The 27,087-nt window shown below is 45.1% G+C and overlaps 1 protein-coding gene across 6 annotated transcripts in view; it reads left to right on the plus strand.

Annotated features, from left to right (window-relative positions):
• Positions 1 to 9,284: 9,284 nt before the first annotated feature.
• PRDM15 (PR/SET domain 15) overlaps positions 9,285 to 27,087 on the plus strand; it is a 46,776-nt gene continuing 28,973 nt past the window's right edge. For 4 of the 6 annotated variants that reach the window (XM_077293831.1, XM_077293828.1, XM_077293833.1 and 1 more), the window contains exons 1-8: positions 9,286 to 10,209; positions 17,049 to 17,094; positions 17,492 to 17,585; positions 17,940 to 18,093; positions 18,276 to 18,528; positions 21,570 to 21,695; positions 21,949 to 22,047; positions 26,130 to 26,360. In XM_077293831.1, coding sequence (XP_077149946.1) covers positions 17,058 to 17,094; positions 17,492 to 17,585; positions 17,940 to 18,093; positions 18,276 to 18,528; positions 21,570 to 21,695; positions 21,949 to 22,047; positions 26,130 to 26,360 — 994 coding nt within the window. In that variant the 5' untranslated portion in view covers positions 9,286 to 10,209; positions 17,049 to 17,057. Of the gene's footprint in view, positions 10,210 to 17,048; positions 17,095 to 17,491; positions 17,586 to 17,939; positions 18,094 to 18,275; positions 18,529 to 21,569; positions 21,696 to 21,948; positions 22,048 to 26,129; positions 26,361 to 27,087 lie in introns of all 6 variants that reach the window. The other 2 variants (XM_077293834.1, XM_077293830.1) reach the window with 2 other exon arrangements.

Raw genomic sequence — 27,087 nt, forward strand, 5'->3', positions numbered from 1 at the left:
CAACTGTGCCAACAATTGGGCACTTCTGTGTTATTTTTGGGGTGCTGTAACAAAGACGCTGGGCAAATTTACCCGCCGCTGCCCCCCAAGCCGCGTACCAAAGCACTGCCTATAGCCCTTTAGCGATTCTGCCTGCACTTTAATATGGCGGCTGCATGACGACCTGCCCATCCTGTCTTCTTTCCCATACACTCCATAGCGACGTTTCTCCTGCCTCCTCGGACGGAGCCATTGGTGACATCACTGATCCCTACAGCACTTTTTTTTTTTAACACACAAAATGGCCGCCTCCACAGCCATACTGTGATGTTGATTCCTCTCACGGGATCCTTTTTTTTTTTTTTTTCAGGAATTTTTTGCACCCGATGTGTTGAAGAGAAGCCGATATTGACTTACACAGTCTGTAAATGTAAAATCTGGACGCTTTGTAATATATTTTTATTACTTTTTTTATGCTTTTTTTTGTTTTTTTGTTTTTACTTTTTGTCACCTTGCTGACAGTTTCCAGATAGCAACAGGAAATTTTTTTTTCCATTTATTTCTACTTTAATTTTTATTATTTTTCTAAAACCATCAGCCAGCTGTTTCTATGCCAGAATTTACTTTTTTTTAATAGTTTCTAGGTAAAAAAAAAACAAAACAGTAATTCCCACAAAATAATAAATATAAATAAAAAATAAAAAGCCAAATTCAGGCATCCATGAAACACGGGTCCGACTACGGATTGCGATTTCCGGACAGACCGCTGGTCACCTCATTAGCATAAAACAGGCTGTTAAGTTCAGGTTAGGAGACTCACGGTTCATCCATGAAACTTCTAAATTCGGCCAAACTGTCTATGTTGGAAGCGGCCATGTTGACGGTTAAGTGTAGAAAATACATTACATATTAAACAGATGGAAGATTTTACATTCGGAGCCAATGTTAGTCAAAGGAAAAGCTTCACTTCGAGGATTCACCCGTGGGGCAGGAAACTGCATCACTACTATATATTTTCTTAAAGGAGCAGTTCTAGGAGTTTTTTTTGGGGGGAGGGGGTGAGTGAGGGTGATCAATCTGTGAAAAAAGGCGTGTGATTGTGCCCTCGATCTGTAGGAATGTGGAAACTATGCAGCAAGTGCGCTTTAGGCTACGTTCACACGTTCAGTTTTTTCATCAGTTTTTTTTCCTGTCCTGTTTTGAAAAACCGCAGCTAAAATTCAGCGCTGATTTTAGCTGCGGATTTTGATCCTTTTTCTTCTGCGGATTCCACTGCGGGTTTCCAAATGCAGTTTCCTATTGGTGCTGCTGGAAACCCGCAGCGGAATCCGGAGAAAGAATTGACATGGTACTTCTTTTTTCCGCAGGCAAATCCGCGCGGATTTTCCTGGGGAAAAAAGGATCGTCGGCACAGCGGATTTTGTTTTCCATTGGGTTACATTGTACTGTAACCTACATGGAAAACGGATGCGGATCCGCAGCTGAAATTCCGCTCCGGATCCGCACCAAAAAACGCACCGTGTGAACATAGCCTAACACATTGTAGTCAGTGCAAATGAAGGATTCCTGTCGCTTTAAGGGGAACTCCATCTGAAATCATAGCACTAGTGGACAAATGATCACAGGCTCATATCCCCTAGGGGGCTACTAAAAAATGTATTAAAAAGTTTTGAATTTTTTAAAGAAAAAATAAAATTTTAACCCATTTTCTCCCCGTCCAGAAAAAAAAAATTCCACAGTCCGTCAAAGTCTGATTGATCAAAATATAAGATTAATTAACGCCTATGGTAATCACCATAAAAGGAAAAAAAAAACTCCAGAGTTGCGGTATTTTTTTTTTAGAAAGTTTGGATCATATTTTTATTGCAATTTTTTTAATGTATCCCACAAAAAAAAAATGAAAACTACGGCAAAAAATCAACTCGTGCACGGAAAAATAAAAGCATTCTCAGAAAATGGCGACACGGATAACATTTTTTTTTTGGTTTAATTTAATTAAGAATTTTTTAAGTCCCTAAAATAATAATAATAATAAAAAAAAAAACTATGTAAGTTCGGTATCGAATCTGGCGAATCACGGCGCTAGATAATTTTTGCCGCACAATAAACGCCGTAAAAAAAAACAAAAAAAAAACAAATGGCGGAATTGTATTAATTTTTTTCATCATTTTACCACACTTGAAATTTTTATTTTTTTTTAAAGTACATTGTATGATAACATTTTCAGGATGCCGTTAAAAAATACAAAGCGTCCTGCAAAAAAAAAACAAATAAAAACGACTATGGCGAAGGAAAAATAAAAAAAAAGTTATGTCTCTTGGAAGACAAAAGGAAAAAAAAACCAAAAGTGCAAAAAATGTAAAGAAGAGGTTAAGTAACTCTTACACCACGGATCTAGAAATAAAGGTTTATTGATAACACCCATTGATATGAATGGGCACTGTGCAATACTTCATTTCTCCTGCGGGGGAGCTGCAGGAAAAAGTGAATACTTCTTGCCAAGTTGACCACAGATTACATCTGATCATTACGGATTTTTTTTTTGTGACCAGCTCATTGTCTAAATGCAGAGAACCCCATTAGCTCCATCTCTAGATTTTACAATTCTGGAAATTTCTTAATCTCAAAATAATGTTTTTTTTGTAATTTTTTTTTTTTTAAAGTGACAGGAACTCAGAATTTTGCCCGCCATGTGGAAACGCACTAAATGTGTACCTGCGACAGCATTAATGCGCCGGACAGTCTGGCGCTCCTGTAGTGATTGACACATGAGTGAATGAGGAGTGAAGTGTGTTCATATGAGAAAAAAAAAAAAAAAAGCGGGTATCGACTTCTGGTAACAGAAAGAAGAAAAAAAAATAAAACACTGATTAACCCCTCAGCTGCTGGCGCTCTACGGACTTCTCAGGCGGACAATGAAGGGGTTAACCGTCCTGCTGTGTAAACTCTGCGTTAATAGCCATATGAAACGATTATGCAAAAATTCTAATGTACATGATCTAATATTTAATGCCGTGTTACTATAGGAATGATCTATTATTTTTTTTTTTCCCCTCGAGTTTACATTTGAAGTCTGCAGAGGATTTTATTCTATATCCATTTATTATCTCTCATTATTAAGATTACAAATTGTATATGTTCTGTATTAAAAGGAGAAAAAAAAATCTCACTGCTCAGCGTGTTCTCATGAATTAGAAAAAAAGTTGTTTTTCCTCTCTGTATCTCCTTATGTTTTTTTTTCATATTTATAACTGTTTTTCTTTTCCATTTTGTTAATTATTCTTTTTGCAACTATTTAAATGGTATTATATTTATAGTTATTTTTTATTTCGTATTTTACTATTTTTTTTACTATTTAATTCTGTATTTTTTTGCTATTTTTACTTTTTATTTACTTTTTCATTTATAGGTTTTAAGTATATTTTTACCCATTTATATATGTACAATTTTATTTTTTTTACTTATTCTATTATATTGTTACCATTTTCTTTACTATATTTTTCACTGATTTTTTTTTTTACTATTTAATTCTGTATTGTTTTTTTTTTGTTGCTATTTTACTTTTTATTTGCTTTTTCATTTATAGGTTTAAGTATATTTTTACCCATTTATATATGTACTATTTTTTTTTATTTATTTTTTTACTTCTATTTATTATATTATTGCCATTTTCTTTACTATATTTTTCACAGATTTTGTTTACTATTTAATTCTGTATTTTTTTTTGTTATTTTACTTTTTGTTTACTTTTTCTTTTATTGGTTTAGTATATTTTTTACCCATTGATATTTGTACTATTTTTGTTTTATAGATTTTTTTACTTATTCTATTTATTATATTGTTGTCATTTTCTTTACTATATTTTTCACAGATTTTTTTTTTACTATTTAATTCTGTATTTGTTTTTTTTGCTATTTTACTTTTTGTTTACTTTTTCATTTATTGGTTTAGTATATTTTTACCCATTTATATTTGTACTGTTTTTGTTTTATAGATTTTTTACTTATTCTATTTATTATATTGTTACCATTTTCTTTACTATATTTTTCACAATTTTTAACTAACTTTTTACTATTTCAGCTTTATTACTTTGCTTTTTCATTTATTAGTTTATTTATATTTTACAACTATTTTTACCTTACTATTTTGTTTCACTTTTTATTTCCTTTACTTTTTCAGTTTTATATTTTTAAAATATTTTTTTCTTTACCATTTTGTTTAGTTTTTTTTAATGTTTGTTCCATTTTTATTAATAACAATAATAATATTTTTTATTTCTATAGCACCAACATATTCCGCAGCAATTTACATTTTAGAGGAGAGTTGTACAGACAATAAAAGACATTAGAGAATAAACATAATTCAGATATCAGGAGCGGTGAGGATCCTGCTGCTCACAAGCTTTCAATCTATGAGGAAATAGGGGGGACACGAAAGGTAAATAGTAAAAAGTGCTTGTATTGTACGGTCCAGCCATCAATATAATAAATAGGCTATGCACATAACGCTGTATGAACCGGTCATCAGCCAGGTTATTAAGTGCATGGACGGTGTGTGAACAGATGCTTTGAGGGTCCTGATTTTGAAGAAAATTTGTATGGGCAAAACTGGGCTAGTCAGATGAGGCGGTAGGCCAGTCTGAAGAAAGGCATTTTTAGGCCACGCTTAAAACTGTGGGTATTGGGGATTAATCAAAGTGTCCTGTGTAGTGCATTCCAAAGAATTGGTGCAGCATGTGAAAAGTCTTGGAGACGGGAGTGGGAGGTTCTCATTACTGAGGATGCTAACCTGAGGTCATTAGCTGAGCGGAGGGCACGGGTAGGGTGGTAGACTGAGACCAGAGAGGAGATGTAGGGTGGTGCTGAGCCATGGAGTGCTTTGTGGATGAGGGTAGTAGTTTTGTACTGAATTCTGGAGTGGATGGGTAACCAGTGTAATGACTGGCACAGGGTAGAAGCATCGGTGTAACGGTTGGTGAGGAATATGATCCTGGCTGCCGCATTCAGGAAAGATTGGAGCGGGGAGAGTTTGGTAAGAGGGAGGCCGATTAGTAGAGAGTTACAATAGTCCAGATGAGAATGAATAAGAGAAACAGTAAGAGTAAGAAAAGGTCGAATTCTAGAAATGTTTTTGAGGTGTAGGTGACATGACTAAGCGAGTGATCGCATGTGGGGGGTGAATGAAAGCTCTGAATCAAGTATGACCCCAAGACAGCGGGCATGTTGCTGGAGAGTAATGGTGGCGCCACACACGGAGATGGCAATGTCAGCCATAGGAAGATTAGTGGAGGAGAAACACAAGGAGGTCAGTGTTTGACAGATTCCGTTTTAGATAGAGGAGATGATGTAAGCAGGTTGCGGGATACAGTGACGGACAGGAGGCAGAGCAAGGGTTTACAAATGTAATAGCGGGAATGCTCCACGCAGGGAGGTAAAGGGTTAAACAAGGGATTAAACAGTTCAAATGGCAAAGGATATTGTGAGTGGAAGAACAAAGGTTCAGATAAAGGCAGTTCTGATGAAAGTCTTGTATCAGAAGTTCCTAAAACTGTGACTCCTGCTGGAAAGTCAATTGCGCCAGCAACGGCTGACGCGGTGTCTTTTCCAATGGGGTCCTGTGGGCATCAATGCCCCGTCTTCTGGGGGAAGCGGTCGGTGCCCGATACCTTCCACTGAGGCTAGTCCAAAAGCTACAATGGCTGACAAGGGTGCGGGCCACAGTACTGTACATGAGCCGAACATGGCTCAGCAAATATAAACTGGCAAAACTCAGGGCACAAGTGTCAGTCCCGTACTCAGTCCCTCTAATAGGAGAGGAAGAAGAGCAAGCAGAAGATCCAGTGAAGGATCGGTCAGAGAGGTAAGAGGAGAACCAGGAGAGATCTGTGTCCTTGAGGCCGATGGAGCGGAGCATATTGAGGAGGAGCTGGTGGTCCACAGTGTTGAATGGCTGGAGAGATGTAGGAGAGTTAGCATGGAGTAGTGACCATTAGATTTAGCTGTTAGTAGGTCATTAGAGACTTTAGTGAGGGCAGTGTCAGTAGAGTGTAAAGAGCGGAAACCAGATTGTAGAGGGTCGAGAAGAGAGTTATCTGAGAGATAGCGGGTAAGACGGGAGTGGACCAGGCGTTCCGGGAGTTTAGAGACGAAGGGAAGATTAGAGACCGGTCTGTAGTTAGCGGCACAGTTTTGGTCGAGGGATGGTTTTTTAAGTAATGGATGTATGATGGCATGCTTAGGGTATGTGCACACGTGCGGATTCGTGAGCGGATTTTTCCGCGCAGATTCTGAAAAATCCGCAGGTTTTTGTGCGGTTATCACCTGCGGTTTTACACCTGCGGATTCCAATTATGGAGCAGGTGTAAACCGCTGCGGAATCCGCACAAAGAATTGACATGCTGCGGAAAAAAACACTACGTTTCCATACGGTATTTTCCGCACCATGGGCACTGTGGATTTGGTTTTCCATAGGTTTACATGGTACTGTACAACACATGGAAAACTGCTGCGAATCTGCAGCGTCCAATCCACAACGTGTGCACATAGCCTTAAATGAGGAGGGAAAGATACCGGATAAGGCCGGCGTCACACTAGCGAGTTTTATGGACGTATGAGAGGTGCAGAAAATACGGATTGCACTCGGTACAATGATTCTCTATGGCCCAGCTCCTATCTGCTGTATTTTACTGATCCGTATTATACGGTCTTGTACGGCCATAGAAAATCGCAGCATGCTGCGTTTGTCACCGTATTGCGCAAAAAAATCGCCAATGAAAGTCTATGGGGGCGAGAAAAATACGGATTACACACAGACCAGCAGTGTGACTTGCGAGAAATACGCAGCGGTGTTCTATAGAAAAGCCAGTAATTCAATTGCCGGCTTTTTCTTTCTCCTTCACAAACCCGACAGGATATGAGACATGGTTTACATACAGTAAACCATCTCATATCCCTTTTTTTTTTGCATATTCCACACTACTAATGTTAGTAGTGTGTTTGTGCAAAATTTGGGCGCTGTAGCTTGTAAAATAAAGGGTTAAATCGTGGAAAAAATTGGCATGGGCTCACGCGCAATTTTCTCCGCCAAAGTGGTAAAGCCAGTGACTGAGGGCAGATATTAATAGCCAGGAGAGGGTCCATGGTTATTGGCCCCCCCTGGCTAAAAACATCTGCCCCCAGCCACCCCAGAAAAGGCACATCTGGAAGATGCGCCTATTCTGGCACTTGGCCACTCTCTTCCCACTCCCGTGTAGCGGTGGGATATGGGGTAATAAAGGGTTAATGTCACCTTGCTATTGTAAGGTGACATTAAGCCACATTAATAATGGAGAGGCGTCAATTAGGATACCTATCCATTATTAATCCAATATTACGAAATGGTTAATAAAACACATTATTTAAAAGTATTTTAATGAAATAAAGACACAGGGTGTTGTAATATTTTATTATACTGTTAATCCACCTGAAGACCCTCGTCTTGTAAAAAAGGTAAAATAAAAAATCAATATCCCATACCTTCCGTCGTTCTGTCAGTCCCACGATGTAAATCCATCTGAAGGGGTTAAATCATTTTACAGCCAGGAGCTCTGCTAATGCAGTCGCTCCTGACTGTAAAATGTTGTGAATGAATGTAATGCAGGGGAATGTCCTGTAGTTACCTTGAGTTGCGGTGATGCGCCCCCTGCTGGATGTCCTCATATGAACTCGAGTGTGGGTTATGTGTCATAATTGACGCCTCTCCATTATTAACCTGGCTTAATGTCACCTTACAATAGCAAGGTGACATTAACCCTTCATTACCCGTTATCCCACCGCTACACGGGAGTGGGAAGAGAGTGGCCAAGTGCCAGAGTAGGCGCATCTTCCAGATGTGCCTTTTCTGGGGTGGCTGGGGGCAGATGTTTGTAACCCTGGACCCTCTCCTGGCTATTAATATCTGCCCTCAGTCGCTGGCTTTACCACTCTGGCGGAGAAAATTGCGCGGGAGCCCACAATTTTTTCCGCCATTTAACCCTTTATTTTACACGCTACAGCGCCCAAATTTTACACATACACACTACTAACATTAGTAGTGTGGAATATGCAAAAAAAAAGGGGATATGAGATGGTTTACTGTATGTAATCATGTCTCATATCATGTTGGGTTGGGGAAGGAGAAATGAAAAGCCGGCAATTGAATTACCGGCTGTTCACAGATCTCGCGCTGAATTAAATATAAATACAGAATATATATATATATGTGTGTCTCAATGACATATATATATACTGTATATATGTTTTCCCGAACATTTGAGCACATAAATCCATTAGATGTCGGTTTTGCAAGCCTGCGCGAAAATCTCGCAGTACGGATGCCATACGGATTACATACGGAGGATGCCATGCGCAAAATACGCTGACACACCCTGACTACGGATGACATACGGATCACTATTTTGGGAACATTTCTGCGTATTACGGCCGTAAAATACGGACCGTATTTACATACGCTGAGTGCGACGCCGGCCTAAGAGGGAAAGATTAAATACAGTGGTGTGAAGAGGTGTTTGCCCCCTTCCTGATTTCCTGTTCTTTTTGATGTTTGTCACACGCAAATGTTTCACATCACCAAACAAATGTACATATTAGGCACTTCTGCTTTTCGGCTTTGCCCGCAGTTGAGCTAAACATACTGCACATGTGCGAGAAACCATATGACTGCGCAGGTGCGATATCTCACAGCGTGAAGGACTGCGTGCAGCAGCCGAGGAGAGGGGCGGAGTGAGAGAACCGAAGCCACGCCCATCAGACCCTATTAGCATACATCGCGGGAGAAATATAAAAGGTTTTTATGGGTGATACATGGGGAGTCGGGGGTTGCATAAGTGTTTAGGGAATGTGCAGCGGACACTGAATAAAATTATATTTTTAGCTGGTAGGACAGAAAAGTGGTGACAGGTTCCCTTTAATTAAGATACAATGCTGTGTCTTCAGCACAGCGCTGCAGGTGGTGTAGTGGCCGGAAATGGTATTACAAGCTCTCTACCATTACATAGGAGAGGTGAGATAGTACCAGTCACAGTATATGGTGCGGTGCCGCTCTAATCTCCATGCGTCGGACCCTCAACTATCCTAAAGATTGGTTAGGAGTATTAAAATCCTGGAAAAAAATACTTTAAAGCAGATAGAAGTGCCTCATAGAGTCGATCCCTATGGCTGGGGGCAGCATCTGGCGAACCCGGGAACATGGCCCTGTGGTTACTGGGGGGGTTTACGGAGCGGAGCCTGTGTCGGTGCCAGTTGCGCTATACAGTTTAGCTAGCGCCAATCGCAGCAGGTTAACCCCTTAGATGCTACCATCAATTGTGAGCGCAGCATTCAAAGAGGTTTTCTGGTTTTGGAAAACTTCTGTCCCAAGGTCCAGCGCTGAGTCTCCGCCAGCCACGGACCACTGACCTGACCGCTCGACCTTAGAGTCCCGCAGCCCGAACGTCTCATCTCTAATCCTAGATTCAAGTTTCCTAGAGAAAGAGGATTTAAAAAATAGGAAAAAAAAAAGTCTGATAAAAAAAGATTATAACCCATACTAGAATAAAAGAAAAACAGATCATTTCCATCATTCCTTCGCTGCAGCTCCCTTGAAAAAATTGCAAAAAATAAAAATTTTGAGTCACCCCACTCTTTTCCCATGTTAAAAATACAAAAAAATAAAAATTAATATTAAAAATAATAATAAAAAAATACTCCTGCGGTATCTCCATGTTTGTTAACCTGATTGGGAAACAGTTTAACAAGAAAAAAAAAATGTAAATATCAGATTTTTTTTGTTTGTCCTTCTGCGACAGCGCAAAAAATAAAAAAAAATCCTATTTCAGAATAATAATAAAAACTTTATTAGTGTGAGAGAGAACAAAACAATCAGGAGAACTGTCTAGTACTGCTGTGTGACAACCCCGTAGGACGGAGCTGCACTATTGGTTATACTGGGTGTCAGCTGAACAGGTGATGCCAGGGTCAGGCCTCCAGCTTCATCACGTGACCCTCGTTGTAAGGCGCACTCCGCACACATTCAGCGCACAAACTGTATGAGGCTAGAGCGCCAGGTGCGCGCAGGCTATAAAAACTACACGTCCCGGCAGGCTTTGCGCGCTTACAAGCGCCGCTTCCGGTCCTGCGCGATTTCCGGAACGGATCGGAACCCGGAGTCCGGATTCGGTTCCTACCCCTCCCCCGGAGCAGGTACCGGGAGCAGGTGGGTGGCTGATGGGACGGAGGGAAAAAGAGAGGTGCGAGTGTGTCCGGGGAGTGCGGGGCCGGCCGGCGGGGGGAGGCCGCGGTGTGCGCTCCTCCCGCTCCAGCTGCCAGGCCGCCTGGTCTTTGTTGCAGCAGCCGGAGGGGGCGGCTTCTTCCCCGCAGCTCCGGGATCGCAGGCAAAACCCGGCTGCACGGCCGATCCCGGAACCTGCGTGCACCCCCGTACACCGGACACAGCCCCCTCCTCCGTGTGCAGGGGGCATGTCGGCGGCATGTGTGTGCGGTCTGCGATAATCCCAGCTATGTCACGATATGGAGGGTCAGAATCATAGAAGCAGGAATCTAATGCAGCGTCCATCTCTGCAGGCTCCTGCGCTGCTTGCTGCCAGTGAATAGAGCACTGGGGACACTCAGCGCTGGGGACACTCAGCAGTGGGGACACTCAGCAGTGGGGACACTCGGCACTGGGGACACTCGGCACTGGGGACACTCGGCAGTGAGGACACTCAGCAGTGGGGACACTCAGCAGTGGGGACACTCAGCAGTGGGGACACTCGGCACTGGGGACACTCGGCACTGGGGACACTCGGCACTGGGGACACTCGGCAGTGAGGACACTCAGCAGTGGGGACACTCAGCAGTGGGGACACTCAGCAGTGGGGACACTCAGCGCTGGGGACACTCAGCGCTGGGGACACTCAGCAGTGGGGACACTCGGCACTGGGGACACTCAGCAGTGGGGACACTCAGCGCTGGGGACACTCAGCGGTGGGGACACTCAGCGCTGGGGACACTCAGCACTGGGGACACTCAGCAGTGGGGACACTCAGCAGTGGGGACACTCAGCGCTGGGGACACTCAGCGCTGGGGACACTCAGCAGTGGGGACACTCGGCACTGGGGACACTCAGCAGTGGGGACACTCAGCGCTGGGGACACTCAGCGGTGGGGACACTCAGCGGTGGGGACACTCAGCAGTGGGGACACTCAGCAGTGGGGACACTCAGCACCGGGGACACTCAGCAGTGGGGACACTCAGCAGTGGGGACACTCAGCAGTGGGGACACTCAGCGCTGGGGACACTCAGCAGTGGGGACACTCAGCAGTGGGGACACTCAGCGCTGGGGACACTCAGCGCTGGGGACACTCAGCAGTGGGGACACTCAGCGCTGGGGACACTCAGCAGTGGGGACACTCAGCGCTGGGGACACTCAGCGGTGGGGACACTCAGCAGTGGGGACACTCAGCAGTGGGGACACTCAGCGCTGGGGACACTCAGCGCTGGGGACACTCAGCGCTGGGGACACTCAGCGCTGGGATTTTTTTTTCTTTTTTTAAGTTTCTTGTGTGTTTTTTTTTTTTTTTTTTTTTTGGGGGGGGGGGTCAAATTATTATGCAAAATAGTTCAAGGGGGCTGATGGATTTTTTTTGCAAATTTTTTACACTTTTTTTTTGCGACTCTTATTAGGCACTTGCTGCACAAACATTGTAAAATTTGGGGGAAAGATTTAAAAAAAAAATCTGGGGGGGGGGAATAAATTAATCTTCCACTAAAAAAAATAAATAAATAAAAATGAGGCACAGACCATAGAAAAAATGAAAAACTCCAAAACACAAACAAACTGCAAATGCAGGAAGGAATCGGGGCGAATCCGCTGCAGAATAAATCACACGCGAACAGAAGGTTTTTTTTTTTTTTTTCTTATTTCCGGTAACTCTCAGGCCGGCGTCACACTAGACAGGAATACGGACGTATGAGAGGCGCAAAAACTACACATTGCACACGGACCAATGATTCTCTATGGGGCAGCTCCTATCTGCTGTATATTTATCGGCCGTATTTTACGGGCATACAAAATCCCAGCATGCTGCGCTTGTCACCGTATTGCGCAAAAAATCCGCCAATGAAAGTCTATGGGGGCGAGAAAATTACGGATTCCACACGGACCAGCAGTGTGACTGCGAGAAATACGCATCGGTGTTCTATAGAAAAGCCGGTAATTCAGTGCGGTGTACAGTAAAATCACACTGAGAATAGAATAGGTAGAATAAATGTCTACATATAGAATAGGTATGTATATATTTATTTAATTCGGCGCTAGATAGCAGAAAAGCCGGTAATTCAATTGCCGGCTTTTCCTATCTCCTTATCAAACCCGACAGGATATGAGACCTGGTTACATTTTTATATATCCCTCACTAATAAATGTTAGTGGTTTGAAAAAACTGGCGTGGGCTCCTGCGCAATTTTCTCCGCCAGAGTGGGAAAGCCAGTGACTGAGGGCAGATATTAATAGCCAGGAGAGGGTCCATGGATATAGGACCCCCCGTGGTCAAAAACATCTGCCCCCAGCCACCCCAGAAAAGGCACATCTGGAAGATGCGGTGACCAGAAAATTGCCCACACGGAAAATTGCCCACATGGAAAATTGCCAATTGCAGCATCACAAAGTTTCAGATCCATGATATTTGAGGTGCAAGGTGAAGAATGCCCACAGAAAATTGCCCACAGGCTGAATTATAGGTTAAATGCTCTGTAGGACAGGGGGATAGTATATGCTTGTATACATGAGATGCTCTGCAGGGCAGAAGAATAATATATAATTATAGGTGAGATGCTCTGCAGGACAGAGAATAGCAAAGAGCTATAGGTTAAATGCTCTGCAGGTCAAGGGGATATTATGCAGGTATACGTGAGATGCTCTGCAGGGCAGAAGAATAATAAAGAATTATAGGTGAGTTGCTCTGCAGTATAGAGAATAGCAAAGATCATAGGTTAAATGCTCTGCAGGACGGGGATAGTATGCAGGTATATGTGAGATGCTCTGCAGAACAGAGAATAGTATAGAATTATAGGTGAGATGCTCTGCAGAACAGAAGAATGTCGTCAAAAATTGCCCACATAAAAAACTACCAACAAGTTTATTAAGAACAGTTTATTAAGGAGTTCTAATGACAACAATAACTTAAGTTTATTAAGCAATCATTGCACACCTGCAAATAATTAGTTGCCGGGTGATTGTCCTGGACTTCCATGGGCTCCATTGAACTACAAAACAGGCAGCAAAGAAAATGCAGAATGGATTTCAACAAAGGTCTCTGGGCCTAGTTTACTTCTCCAGGTTCTCCAGGTTGGGTTCGCTCATCCCTAGTCCCGGAGTACGGATTCTGTTCTTAGGAGTTGTCATTCCACTGTGCTAACAATAATTCTACTCTCATTGTGGTGTTTCTGGGCCTAGAGACCCTTAGGCTATGTTCACACGCTGAGGATTTTGCTGCGGATCCGCAGCGGTTTCCCATACGTTTACAGGACAATGTACTTTACAATGCAATGCACATGCTGCAGAAACGCAGCAGTTTACATTCCGCAGCATGTTAATTCTTTGTGCGGAATCCGCAGCGGTTTTACACCTGCTCCATAATGGAAAACCGCAGGTGTAAAACCGCAGTGGAATCCGCACAAAAACCGCGGTAATTCCGCAGTAAATCCGCAGGAAAAATGCGCAGTTATTGCCCTGCGGATTTATCAAATCCGCTGCAGAAAAATCCACAGTGGACCATTCTACGTGTGCACATAGCCTTATTCCAATCCACTCTGCATTTCCTTCCATCCTACGCCTGCCTGCACCTGCAGTATATGTGTAGGATACATAACTAGGTAGGGTCTGTTCACTCTTACTCTCGGCAGCCATAAGTGGACAGGGAAGGAAGTGCAGGCCGCAGATTCACTGCCACTGAAGTCAATGGGAGAGCAGAGCTGCTATGGCACTTCGGCTCCTCTGACAGAATCTCACTTTTCTGCGGTGCCTTCTGAGCTTCCAGGACCATCTATCTCAGCCAGCAGCACCCTGCTTTTGGTGGGCACCCACTGAGATGATACTGTATTAGACCTGACCTGCAGTCCCATGTAACTCCACAGATAATAGAGTGATTCTTTTGTGAGTACTGATAGCAGTGATGGCTCCTCTGGATCACACTGCTGCTGGTTCTGCATGTGCTGCTGCTCTGGGCTGGTGGGAGGAGTAAGGCAGAATCAGTGAGAGATGAGAGCAGACTAGATCTATCTATTGCTGAGAATGACAGACTGCTACAAACCACAGATCTTCAGCATGTTTGCAGTTTTGCACTAGGTCAGCTGTAAATCACAAGTTGATCACATATCATGTGAACATCCTCACCTTTCACCTCAAATATCATAGATCTGAAACCTTGTGATGCTGCAATTGGCAATTTTCCGTGTGGGCAATTTTCCGTGTGGGCAATTTTCCTGTGGGCAATTTTCCTGTGGGCAATTTTCAGGGAACTGGAAGATGCGCCTATTCTGGCACTTAGCCTCTCTCTTCCCACTCCCTGTAGCGGTGGGATATGGGGTAATGAAGGGTTAATGTCACCTTGCTATTGTTAAGCCTGGTTAATAATGGAGAGATGTCAATAAGATACCTATCCATTATTAATCCAATAGTAGGAAAGGGTTAAAAAAAACACGTTATGAATAAACTATTTTAATGAAATAAATAAACACATGGGGTTTTAATATCTTTATTATATGCTCAATCCAACTGAAGACCCTCGTTCTTCTGAAAAAAAAGGAAAATAAAAATGCAACAATATCCCATACCTGTCCGCCGTACAGTCATGTCCCACGCTGTAAATCCATCTGAATGGGGTTAAATAATTTTACAACCAGGAGCTCTGCTAATGCAGCTGTCACCCCTGGCTGTAAAAACTGGAAAATGAATGGAATGCAGCTTCGTAGGCTTGCGGTGCTGCGCCCCCTGGTGGCATAAACTTATATGAACTCTAGCGCGGGAATTTTTCTGAATATTTTCTCACGCTAGAGTTCATATGAGTTTCTTTTCTTCCGCCATAAAAAAGTATTAGCGCTTAAATAAATTGGAAAAGTCTTTCAGCCTTTTTTTTTTTTTAAGCGACTTTTCAGACTGTACATAAAGTTTTTGGAGCTGAAAAGGAGAGGAAACTCTTCAAATCCTTCTCCAAAAACCTAGGCATTTTTTTTCAGCTCGAGGTTTTGCTTGTTTTTTTCTTGCGTTTTTTTTTGCTGCATTTTTTCATGCTACATTTGTCTCTTGTGCATGCTGATAAAGTTTAGTGTAAAGAAAAAAAATAAAATCTGATAATACTTCATCAGGTTTTGGTACAAAAAATATGCAGCAAAATCTACCTGCGTTTTTTGTCACCACCCATTACTTTCAATGGATGAAAAATGCTGAAAAAACACTTTTTTTTGGAAAAGAATAGGAAGAAATGCCGGAGAAATGGACCGATTTTTGCTCTTAACCACTTGCTGTTTTTTATTATTATTTTATTTCAGGTTTCTGACGTTCAGAACAGCAAGTGGTTTTTACATAGAAATGTTCATTCCTTTGAGTACTTTTTTTTTTTAGCACAATCCACCTGAAAAAAATAGGTTGCCCTCAAAAGGCACATGGTCGTGTTTTAGAGCTGTTTTCTTAAAAAAAAAAAAAACCCTCGTAGCTTTTGAAGGAAGAAAAAAAAATTGTAAAAAAAAAAAAAAAAAAAAAAAGCGTCTCCAAAACCTTGGGAAAACCCTCCCCAAAAAAAACGACGGCCAAAACCGAAGCAAACGCTCAAGAAAATGACACAAAAGACCGTACAGGTAACCCAAAGGAGAGGCGAATTCTGCCTTGAATGCCTCAAAAAATAAAAAACTCGTGTTCACACTTAGTCATTCCGCTGAGTTTTTGAAGCTGAAAATGGCTCCGTGCACCCAGAATTTTTGAAGGATGTTTTTTCAGCAAAAACTCTTTCAAATCTCAAAATTCCCTCAATAACTCAGAATTTCTGCTCCGAAAACTCAGCACTTACTTACTGAGCAAAAACTCCTGAGTTTTTTAGGAGGATTTGGAGAGTTTCTGCTAAAAAAAAAAAAAAATCCTGAGCCTTCCCAGCCGCGGTTTCCCCTAACTTTTAATAAGCGCCATGCCAGTATAAGCGACAACTCCAATTTCCAGGCTTTTAGTGTTTCCATTCACTGACAGCAAGTATAAATCTTAGAAAAAAGAGTTGAACTAAAGAAATAAAAAGCCCATTAAATACAGCGCTACATTAATGCCCTCACATCAGTTCCTCTGTTATAGAGGGCTATAGTATGACCATAATGTGGGAAAGGTCCAATATGGCCTCGCTAATATCACTGTATACGCTAGAGTATGGAGAAACATGATCCCGTTTAGTTCTGGGCCTAACCCCCAGGCTGCACCACTGCTAATGGCTTCTTTCTGTCGGCTGTTGTCATGGAGACCGTGTGTGAATCCACCATGATTATCTACGACCTGCCAGTCTCCGATACCAGTAGTGACATGAGGACTTCTGTCCGTTTCAGGATTTGGTTCCCTCAGATGATCTCCATAGCAACCACAAAGATGGGAACGTGTTGTCATGAAAATCCCCCAGTATTGCAGCCTCAGGCTTCGGGCCTATGACATCCAGTGATCATATCTCAGCCTAGAAATGTCATATTATAAAACTGTTTTCACATTTTTAATGTTCCCTACATGGCCTTTTGTACAATTCTTATCTTCTGGCTTCATTTCTTTTCTGACATATTACCTTATGTTCATACCTCATCACTTTTGAAATAAATCTGGATGGCATAATCTTGCCCATAGGGACGCCTTTTAGTGTTCTTACAAAGTACGATTCACTTTTCATGGCCCCCCATACTGTCTGATGGCTCCCCGATCAGCACAACCCCCCCATTGTACACATAAGGGCCTAACATGGCCGACAGTTCCCGTCAGGCAGTCCCATCTTACCTCGGATATGTAATAATTGTGCCGTTATGTCTTCTCTCTAGGTGTGCACGATGGCACAGGACGGGATGGAGGAGTCGATGTTTATATGTAAGTGTCGTCAGCTGAAGTTTTGTTGAGACCACCCCAGCCCTCCACTCAGGGGGGCCGCTACTGAGCTTATGCATTGTAATTGGCAGGCCAATTTCCGTGCACATTGTTTACGTTATTAGTCTCATTCACTTTGCTGGAACTGTAAAATTCTGTAAAATTTTGGGAGCGAGTATACCCCCACATTGTGGATTGCTGTGCAGAAAAATTACAGGTGTGTAAAAGGAAAAAAAAAAATTCTATTAGCAAAAATGTTGGAAAATGGCTCCCCTTCTGTACACAGGTTATGTCTGGTATTGCGACTGAGCTGCAATATCTGTTTTCTGCAGGAAGGCAGCCATGCTTTTCTGATCCTGGATAGCTGTCATTTTTAAAGCTTCCTTTGCCTTGTTTGCAGGGTGTGAGGACTGTGCTCAGTACCACGACTCTGAGTGTCCGGAGCTCGGCGCGCTGGTGACCGTCCAGGACTCCTTTGTGCTGAGCAGGGCGAGGTGAGTGCGTTCACACATCAAGGGGTATATAATGCGGCCCCCTACACCAAAGGTGCCCCACCACCCCTGTACTCCTGCCGGTACGTCTACTCTACACGTCTTCTTGGGGAGCCATTTAAAGGGATATTCCCAACTATCAGTCATTCATGGCGTAGGAGAGATGTGGACCAGCCCCAACTGGGTGAATTGAGGGTCCCTGCCTGTTTGGTAGGGGGCTCAGCGTGACGAGGGGTGCATGCTCGAGTATGCTTACTACCACTTCATTCATTGCTTGTGCCCCCTGTTCTGGCGATCGGTGCCATTCCCACCCTGATCTAACAGTTCTGAGTCCTCTAATGCCTCCTCTGTCTTCAGGTCATCGCTGCCCACTAATCTGGAGATCAATTACATCCGAGATGGCACCGAGGGGGTGTTCGCGGTCACCCCACTTGTCAAGCGCACTCAGTTTGGTCCATTTGAATGTAAAAGAGCCGACAAGCTAGACAAAGATCCAGTCTTTCCACTCAAGGTAAAACTTCTCCTCCTCCTTCTCCCCTCTCACAGCACGCTGTCAAAATCTGCAGCTGCATCTCCCTCCTCCCCTGCTTCCAATATACTGTTTTACTGGAGATTAATTCTGCGGGGACTGAGGGGGTTTATGAATATTTACAAGAGGTAATTGGGGGCTACGGGCTGCTGCCTTCATATCAGGTGTTCCAGAAGGACGGGCTGGTCGTATTGTTCGATACCTCCAGCGAGGATGAATGTAACTGGATGATGCTGGTCCGGCCAGCTTCAGATTTCACCCATCAGAACCTGACGGCGTTCCAGCACGGTAACGACATCTACTTCACTACCTCTCGGGATATCGCCGCTGGTACGGAGCTACGGGTGTGGTACGCGGCCTTCTATGCAAGGAAGATGGAGAAGCCATTGTTGAAGCCTCCTTTGCCGCCTCACAATGGTAAAGTATGACCGGGCGAGATGTATATAGTTAAATTACCAGCTGCTACGTTTGGGATACATGTGACGCACATGTCTGGAGCAGGCCCAGGAGCTGCGCCCGTTCCATACACCGCGGGTGCCAGCTGTGCTGCAGTTTAACCTTCTTAGATTCCACTGCCAGTGGCGAATGCAGCATTTAAGCGGTTAAACAGTGGGATAGCCCATGGTGATCATGGCATGTGGGTGGGCTGCTATGGCGGATCGAGACTTACTAAGGGTCTGCCGCTATTGGATGATCAATAAAAGCCCAATATATGGCAGTGCTTAAAGGGGTTGTCAACTACTGGATGTCGGCGCAGTGTCGTGACACGTGACTGCTGGGAGAGACCACTGCAACTGCGCAGATGTGGGTAATGAGGATGTCCCTATTTTTTATATATACAGTGGGGCAAAAAAGTATGTAGTCAGTCAGCAATAGTGCAAGTTCCACCACTTAAAAAGATGAGAGGCGTCTGTAATTTACATCATAGGTAGACCTCAACTATGGGAGACAAACTGAGACAAAAAAATCCAGAAAATCACATTGTCTGTTTTTTAATCATTTTATTTGCATATTATGGTGGAAAATAAGTATTTGGTCATAAACAAACAATCAAGATTTCTGGCTCTCACAGACCTGTAACTTCTTCTTTAAGAGTCTCCTCTTTCCTCCACTCATTACCTGTAGTTATGGCACCTGTTTAAACTTGTTATCAGTATAAAAAGACACCTGTGCACACCCTCAAACAATCTGACTCCAAACTCCACTATGGTGAAGACCAAAGAGCTGTCACAGGACACCAGAAACAAAATTGTAGCCCTGCACCAGGCTGGGAAGACTGAATCTGCAATAGCCATCCAGCTTGGAGTGAAGAAATCAACAGTGGGAGCAATAATTAGAAAATGGAAGACATTCAAGACCACTGATAATCTCCCTCGATCTGGGGCTCCACGCAAAATCCCACCCCGTGGGGTCAGAATGATCACAAGAACGGTGAGCAAAAATCCCAGAACCACGCGGGGGACCTAGTGAATGAACTGCAGAGAGCTGGGACCAATGTAACAATGCCTACCATAAGTAACACACTACGCCACCATGGACTCAGATCCTGCAGTGCCAGACGTGTCCCACTGCTTAAGCCAGTACATGTCCGGGCCCGTCTGAAGTTTGCTAGAGAGCATTTGGATGATCCAGAGGAGTTTTGGGAGAATGTCCTATGGTCTGATGAAACCAAACTGGAACTGTTTGGTAGAAACACAACTTGTCGTGTTTGGAGGAAAAAGAATACTGAGTTGCATCCATCAAACACCATACCTACTGTAAAGCATGGTGGTGGAAATATCATGCTTTGGGGCTGTTTCTCTGCAAAGGGGCCAGGACGACTGATCCGGGTACATGAAAGAATGAATGGGGCCATGTATCGTGAGATTTTGAGTGCAAACCTCCTTCCATCAGCAAGGGCATTGAAGTTGAAACCTGGCTGGGTCTTTCAACATGACAATGACCCAAAGCACACCGCCAGGGCAACGAAGGAGTGGCTTCGTAAGAAGCATTTCAAGGTCCTGGAGTGGCCTAGCCAGTCTCCAGATCTCAACCCTATAGAAAACCTTTGGAGGGAGTTGAAAGTCCGTGTTGCCAAGCGAAAAGCCAAAAACATCACTGCTCTAGAGGAGATCTGCATGGAGGAATGAGCCAACATACCAACAACAGTGTGTGGCAACCTTGTGAAGACTTACAGAAAACGTTTGACCTCTGTCATTGCCAACAAAGGATATATTACAAAGTATTGAGATGAAATTTTGTTTCTGACCAAATACTTATTTTCCACCATAATATGCAAATAAAATGATAAAAAAACAGACAATGCGATTTTCTGGATTTTTTTTTCTCAGTTTGTCTCCCATAGTTGAGGTCTACCTATGATGTAAATTACAGACGCCTCTCGTCTTTTTAAGTGGTGGAACTTGCCCTATTGCTGACTGACTAAATACTTTTTTGCCCCACTGTGTATATATATATATATATATATATATATATATATATATATATATATATATATATATATATATATATATATATATATATATATATATATTTTACTATTTAAACCTTTTATCCCAGGGCGACTTTTTTTTTTTTTCTTTCCCCCCTTCTTTTCTTCCCAAAGCTGTAATTTTTTTTTCCCCATCAATATGGCCCGATGAGGGCTTATTTTTGGCTAAGAGCCTCGGGTAGATCTTGGATAGACCCATATCTATTAGAGGCACTTGATGGAGCACTAAATCAGCTGTCATGTTCCGGGAAAGATGCGGGCTCAGAGTGTGAGCCCGCATCAAAGGCAGGGAACATATAGATATACGTCGTCGGTCATGAAGGGGTTACATTTTTCCTAGGGCAATTTTATTCCGTTAAGAAGGGATTGTCTAATAGTGGACAACCCTTTTAAGTGTGCATTGTACAGTGCATTGTACAAACAACTGATCACACGCTCTCCTAAAAGCTAAAAAAATAAATCTTGGATTAACTGCTTTTTTCCCCATTGTGTAAAATAAAATAAGAAAAAAATGAGCGTATTTGGTATAAACGCGACTATTGTCTATATCCTGCAAAAAAAAAATCATTGACATTTTGTTTTGGTCCAATGAAAAGTACAACTATGCAAATAAAAAAAACAAACAAACAAAAAACACACAAAAAATAAATTTTTTGTCTTATTACACAAACCGAATAGAAATTTTCTTATTTTTTTTGTCTTATTTTTTTATAAGCTATAATACTGAAAGGAAAAAAAAAGACTCCATTTTGAGTGGTCGGACTGACCTTATACAGTTATGGGGACAGAAATATAAAAAAAAAAGTGATGGCTCCTGAAACAGGGGGGGGGGTAAACAAAATTGCAAAAAATGAAGAATTGCGGGGAGGGGGGTTGTGATGGTTTTTGTGCAGCACAATGTGTGATCTGTACGGGGTGAGTGACGGCATGCATTTCTTCGGATTTCCTCACTATTCACTTCTGGCAGAGGTGGGATTTTTGGCGTCAGAACCTGAGAAAGAAGACGGCTTGACCTCATCGAAATTTAACCAGCTGGCCTCCATGACCTCCAAGAAGATGAAAATCGTCCGTCCCCCGGCAGCGTTCACTTCAGGTAACCCACTGTCTGTGAAATGATGTTCTGCAGCAGCCGGGGCTCAGGACTATATCATGCAGAGTACAGCTGCTGGAGAACCTCTTTGTTTTCTTTTCTTTCCAATCAGTCTGGTGATGATGCATAAGAAGGAACTTGTGATGGAAGAGATAAGCAGTGTCTATGTAGCGCCGCTTATCTCTGTACTCAAGTCCTCAAATGTGACATTTACATTACATGTTTCATTTATGGTTTTTTTTCTCTACAATTTCAGTAAACTGCCAGGAGAACAGCGATATCATTCACGTGGAGACCTGTGAGTGGGCATGTAAAGTGTGCAACATGACTTTCATCGAACCCAATTTGCTCACAGGTACAGACCAAGATCACTAATCGGCATTTACTGTATATTAACTCATTTTTGTACGTCTTCTAAACTTTTTTTTTTAATATAAAATTCTGACTGCCTTTAGCCACCACTAGAGGGAGCCCCAGAGCTAGGTGCATACAGTTATCACAAATAGAAAGCAGTGAGCTCCCTCTAGTGGTGGCTGCAGGAAGATAGATATATTATATTATATACATTTTTTTTGTTTAATCTTTTAAGCACCTTATGCTTTGTTTTATGTCATGGGTGTATGGAACAAGCTGATGTGATCCAGTGGATCTTTATCTGATTGCTATATAATGCATCACTTCTGCAGTCTACAGTCCCCTGTGAAGTGAAGCTTGTGAGCACCAAGATGCCGTTCCTAAATACCTATGTGTAACCCTCTTATAATTTGCTTTATCATAACCCTCTCCGCCCCAGCCATTGTTACCATACAGCTCCTCTATATGTGCTTTTTTTTCCGTACTCCCTTCCTCCTTCCATCACGAAACAGGACGTCTTAGGGGGGCGGTCACCGAGGTCACTTACCGCAGCTTCTGTCCCTGGATGACTGCTTTTTCCTGCCAGGGTGAAAGAAGGGAGAAGTGACTGCAGCCCCATCCTTCTGATGTCTCCCCACAAACTGTCACTGGAAGGAAAGAGAAAAAAAAACAGATATAAGGATTAGCTGTAAGGAGAAGAGTAGGGTATTCTATAATAACATAAACTACAAAAGTGGTTAAAGATAGGATTTTATCTTTTAACATGGTGGTCATATACATAACATGCCCTATATAAATATCTATCTGCCCCCAGCCAACACTAGAGAGAGATCGGGAGCTGGCTGCGTACTGTTACACCTCCACTAGAGGGAGCTGGCTGCGTACTGTTATACCTCCACTAGAGGGAGCTCAGGAGCTGGCTGCGTACTGTTACACCTCCACTAGAGGGAGCTGGCTGCGTACTGTTACACCTCCACTAGAGGGAGCTGGCTGCATACTGTTATACCTCCACTAGAGGGAGCTGGCTGCGTACTGTTATATCTCCACTAGAGGGAGCTGACTGCGTACTGTTACACCTCCACTAGAGGGAGCTGGCTGCATACTGTTATACCTCCACTAGAGGGAGCTGGCTGCGTACTGTTATATCTCCACTAGAGGGAGCTGACTGCGTACTGTTACACCTCCACTAGAGGGAGCTCAGGAGCTGGCTGCGTACTGTTATACCTCCACTAGAGGGAGCTGACTGCGTACTGTTATACCTCCACTAGAGGGAGCTGACTGCATACTGTTATATCTCCACTAGAGGGAGCTGGCTGCGTACTGTTATATCTCCACTAGAGGGAGCTGACTGCGTACTATTATACCTCCACTAGAGGGAGCTGGCTGCATACTGTTATACCTCCACTAGAGGGAACTGGCTGCATACTGTTACACCTCCACTAGAGGGAGCTGGCTGCGTACTGTTATATCTCCACTAGAGGGAGCTGACTGCATACTGTTACACCTCCACTAGAGGGAGCTGACTGCGTACTGTTATACCTCCACTAGAGGGAGCTGACTGCATACTGTTATACCTCCACTAGAGGGAGCTGGCTGCGTACTGTTACACCTCCACTAGAGGGAGCTCAGGAGCTGGCTGCGTACTGTTATATCTCCACTAGAGGGAGCTGGCTGCGTACTGTTATACCTCCACTAGAGGGAGCTGACTGCGTACTGTTATACCTCCACTAGAGGGAGCTGACTGCGTACTGTTATACCTCCACTAGAGGGAGCTGACTGCATACTGTTATACCTCCACTAGAGGGAGCTGGCTGCGTACTGTTACACCTCCACTAGAGGGAGCTCAGGAGCTGGCTGCGTACTGTTACACCTCCACTAGAGGGAGCTCAGGAGCTGGCTGCGTACTGTTATACCTCCACTAGAGGGAGCTGGCTGCATACTGTTATACCTCCACTAGAGGGAGCTGGCTGCGTACTGTTACACTTCCACTAGAGGGAGCTGGCTGCATACTGTTATACCTCCACTAGAGGGAGCTGACTGCATACTGTTATACCTCCACTAGAGGGAGCTGGCTGCGTACTGTTATACCTCCACTAGAGGGAGCTGGCTGCGTACTGTTATACCTCCACTAGAGGGAGCTCAGGAGCTGGCTGCGTACTGTTATACCTCCACTAGAGGGAACTGACTGCATACTGTTATACCTCCACTAGAGGGAGCTGGCTGCGTACTGTTATACCTCCACTAGAGGGAGCTGACTGCGTACTGTTATACCTCCACTAGAGGGAGCTGACTGCGTACTGTTATACCTCCACTAGAGGGAGCTGACTGCATACTGTTATACCTCCACTAGAGGGAGCTGGCTGCGTACTGTTACACCTCCACTAGAGGGAGCTCAGGAGCTGGCTGCGTACTGTTATACCTCCACTAGAGGGAGCTCAGGAGCTGGCTGCGTACTGTTATACCTCCACTAGAGGGAGCTGGCTGCATACTGTTATACCTCCACTAGAGGGAGCTGGCTGCGTACTGTTACACCTCCACTAGAGGGAGCTGGCTGCATACTGTTATACCTCCACTAGAGGGAGCTGACTGCATACTGTTATACCTCCACTAGAGGGAGCTGGCTGCGTACTGTTATACCTCCACTAGAGGGAGCTGGCTGCGTACTGTTATACCTCCACTAGAGGGAGCTGGCTGCGTACTGTTATACCTCCACTAGAGGGAGCTCAGGAGCTGGCTGCGTACTGTTACACCTCCACTAGAGGGAGCTGACTGCATACTGTTATACCTCCACTAGAGGGAGCTGACTGCATACTGTTATACCTCCACTAGAGGGAGCTGACTGCATACTGTTATACCTCCACTAGAGGGAGCTGGCTGCGTACTGTTATACCTCCACTAGAGGGAGCTCAGGAGCTGGCTGCGTACTGTTACACCTCCACTAGAGGGAGCTCAGGAGCTGGCTGCGTACTGTTACACCTCCGCTAGAGGGAGCTGGCTGCGTACTGTTATACCTCCACTAGAGGGAGCTGGCTGCGTACTGTTATATCTCCACTAGAGGGAGCTGCCTGCGTACTGTTATACCTCCACTAGAGGGAGCTGACTGCGTACTGTTATACCTCCACTAGAGGGAGCTGACTGCGTACTGTTATACCTTCACTAGAGGGAGCTGGCTGCGTACTGTTATATCTCCACTAGAGGGAGCTGGCTGCGTACTGTTACACCTCCACTAGAGGGAGCTGACTGCGTACTATTATACCTCCACTAGAGGGAGCTGGCTGCGTACTGTTATACCTCCACTAGAGGGAGCTGGCTGCGTACTGTTATACCTCCACTAGAGGGAGCTGACTGCATACTGTTATATCTCCACTAGAGGGAGCTGGCTGCGTACTGTTATATCTCCACTAGAGGGAGCTCAGGAGCTGGCTGCGTACTGTTACACCTTCACTAGAGGGAGCTGGCTGCGTACTGTTACACCTCCACTAGAGGGAGCTGACTGCATACTGTTATACCTCCACTAGAGGGAGCTGGCTGCGTACTGTTACACCTCCACTAGAAGGAGCTGGCTGCGTACTGTTATACCTTCACTAGAGGGAGCTGGCTGCGTACTGTTACACCTCCACTAGAGGGAGCTGGCTGTGTACTGTTACACCTTCACTAGAGGGAGCTGGCTGCGTACTGTTATACCTTCACTAGAGGGAGCTCAGGAGCTGGCTGCGTACTGTTATACCTCCACTAGAGGGAGCTCAGGAGCTGACTGCATGCTGTGGTATTCCCCCAGCCACCACTAGAGGGAGCACATAAGTTGGCTACATGCTGTTATGTAGTCTGCATTGAGCTCCCCCTAGTGGTGGCAGCAGGCAGCTTGAATTTTATTATTTAACCCTGTCAATGCAGAGAATATTGAGCTTTGTATCAGACAAGCTGAGTTGATGCGGTTATGTAACTGTCTGAAACTTACCTGCTGATTGAAAGCCGCAGAGACCGCCTGGGCTGTGTTCCTGTGACCTGCTGCTCCCTGCGGCGGTGTAGCCACAATGTACCTTGTGGAGATGTCTCACGCTGCGATGTCGCTTCTTATTGCAGAGCATTTATTAAGTCACCTGGAGCAAACAAAAGGAATCTCCCCCTCCGAAGCCTGCGACCCTGCGTATGTGGAGGCTGGTCCAGGGCCGGCCCCTGCGGAGCAGCCCGTGGTGGTGGGCGCTCCTCCTGCTGTCAGGACGGAGCTGAAGAAAAAACCCAAGAGGAGCCGCAAATCGAAAACTGTGAAGCGCAGCATTCCCTTAGTGATCGTGGAGGATGACAGCCCGCCAGGTGAGGGCGCCGGCCCGCCATGTGAGAGCGCCGGCCCGCCATGTGAGAGCTTCGGACCCCCAGTTGAGGGCGCGGCCCGCCAGGTGAGGGCGCCGGCCCGCCAGGTGAGAGCTCCGGCCCGCCAGGTGAGAGCTCCGGCCCGCCAGGTGAGAGCTCCGGCCCGCCAGGTGAGAGCTCCGGCCCGCCAGGTGAGGGCTCCGGCCCGCCAGGTGAGGGCTCCGGCCCGCCAGGTGAGGGCTCCGGCCCGCCAGGTGAGGGCTCCGGCCCGCCAGGTGAGAGCTCCGGCCCGCCAGGTGAGGGCGCCGGCCCGCCAGGTGAGGGCGCCGGCCCGCCAGGTGAGGGCGCCGGCCCGCCAGGTGAGAGTGCCGGCCCGCCAGGTGAGAGCTCCGGCCCGCCAGGTGAGGGCTCCGGCCCGCCAGGTGAGGGCTCCGGCCCGCCAGGTGAGGGCTCCGGCCCGCCAGGTGAGAGCTCCGGCCCGCCAGGTGAGGGCGCCGGCCCGCCAGGTGAGGGCGCCGGCCCGCCAGGTGAGGGCTCCGGCCCGCCAGGTGAGGGCGCCGGCCCGCCAGGTGAGAGCTCCGGCCCGCCAGGTGAGGGCGCCGGCCCGCCAGGTGAGGGCGCCGGCCCGCCAGGTGAGGGCGCCGGCCCGCCAGGTGAGGGCGCCGGCCCGCCAGGTGAGAGTGCCGGCCCGCCAGGTGAGAGTTCCGGCCCGCCAGGTGAGAGCTCTGGC

This window comes from Ranitomeya variabilis, chromosome 3, assembly GCF_051348905.1.
Source record: "Ranitomeya variabilis isolate aRanVar5 chromosome 3, aRanVar5.hap1, whole genome shotgun sequence".
NCBI lineage: Eukaryota > Metazoa > Chordata > Amphibia > Anura > Dendrobatidae > Ranitomeya > Ranitomeya variabilis.